This window comes from Diabrotica undecimpunctata, chromosome 9 (genome assembly GCF_040954645.1).
Source record: "Diabrotica undecimpunctata isolate CICGRU chromosome 9, icDiaUnde3, whole genome shotgun sequence".
Classification (NCBI taxonomy): domain Eukaryota; kingdom Metazoa; phylum Arthropoda; class Insecta; order Coleoptera; family Chrysomelidae; genus Diabrotica; species Diabrotica undecimpunctata.
In genome coordinates, this window is record NC_092811.1 from 41336740 (window position 1) to 41338082 (window position 1343).

Below are 1343 nucleotides of genomic sequence, written 5' to 3' on the forward strand. Positions count from 1 at the left end.
TTTTTTTATTATTTTTCAACGTTACAGTTTTTGCATATTTTATGAGAACAAGTTAAGCAAATGGGTTTTTTTACAACAGATGCATAAATAAGTTGTCTTCCTATGAAGTTTTGATGGGCAAATGTAGCAATATTTTTGAACTGCTAACCGATCTTCTTGAATAGAAGGAAGTTCAATCATGCATAGTATTCGCTTTATGTTTTCTTTTATTTCTGTCGGGATTCTGCTGTTATACGTTCCTTGTTTCACGTGTGCTTCAACTAAGCTTTTAGCCAGTACCTTCATAAAATCTTTTCTGTCTAAGGGTTTGGATTGTCTAAAACACTGATACATAACGAAAGCGTTAACTGTACTCATATCCAGTATTTTATCAAATATAGCCATTGGCCAACGTTGCGTTCTTCTGGACGAACTGTAAACCGTACATTTTTCATCCAAAGCATCAACGCCACCTTTCCTCATATTATACAGACTAATTATTTCTGGGTTTTGTGTTTTTTTATCTACGGCTTTACTATGATATATGGAGGATACTAGTATGACGGCTTTGTTTTTTTTTAGGAACGTACGAAAGAAGGGTAATATCTTCTGTAAAACCGTATCTAACGGTTTAAGAAACCAATCTCTCTATGCCTTTGAGGAAGAAACTCAAGAGGGATTTGTCCTTTAACCTTTTTGATAGTTCCCACATATGTTATTTCATAATATTTCAACAACTGAACTAGTTCTATAGACGTGAACCAAATGTCAGCTGTCACATTACGATTACTGCCAAATAATGGCTTAGAAAGCCGTGACACAGATTGAGTAGGTTTAGCAAGCTTTTTCTCAGTTACTGAAAGGTTCATTCCGTCGGAATCTTGGCCTGTGTATACATACGCATTGTACACATAGTTGTTTCTTGCATCTGTTAATATCATAATTTTAAGTCCATATATTCGTGGTTTGTTTGGAATATACATTTTAAAGCGTGATCTACCCCGGAAAACAAATAACATTTTATCAATGCGTACATATTCACCAACAGAAAACTTCGTTTGACAATTTTTGAATAAAAGATTCAAATAGTTCTTGAATTGGTGCTAGTGGATTTACCGCTCTTTGTTGTTCTCTTGTGGAAGGGTCATCAAAACGTAAACAAGCCTAAAAATGCTTCCATTTCGACCTGATCGACATTTTTTAATTCCGGCCCATTTTCATTTTTGTATTTGACCCTAACACTCGCCAATTTTACATTATTTGTCCATTCGACTACAACATTTAACATTTGATTTGTAAATAAACAGTTCCAAATTTCCTGGAGGTGCCGAAAGACCAAGAGACCGAGCCTTTCCTTGCAGCCC

At 35.1% G+C, this 1343-nt stretch overlaps 1 protein-coding gene across 1 annotated transcript; it reads right to left on the reverse strand.

Annotated features, from left to right (window-relative positions):
- Positions 1-602: 602 nt before the first annotated feature.
- Positions 603-962, reverse strand: LOC140450560 (uncharacterized). Its single transcript, XM_072544216.1, has one exon. It carries the CDS (start codon positions 960-962, stop codon positions 603-605), a length of 360 nt encoding a protein of 119 aa, XP_072400317.1.
- Positions 963-1343: the final 381 nt, after the last annotated feature.

Coding starts and splice junctions, on each gene's coding strand:
- LOC140450560 (XM_072544216.1), bottom strand. CDS start 962: ATGTATATTCCAAACAAACCACGAATATATGGACTTAAAATTATGATA.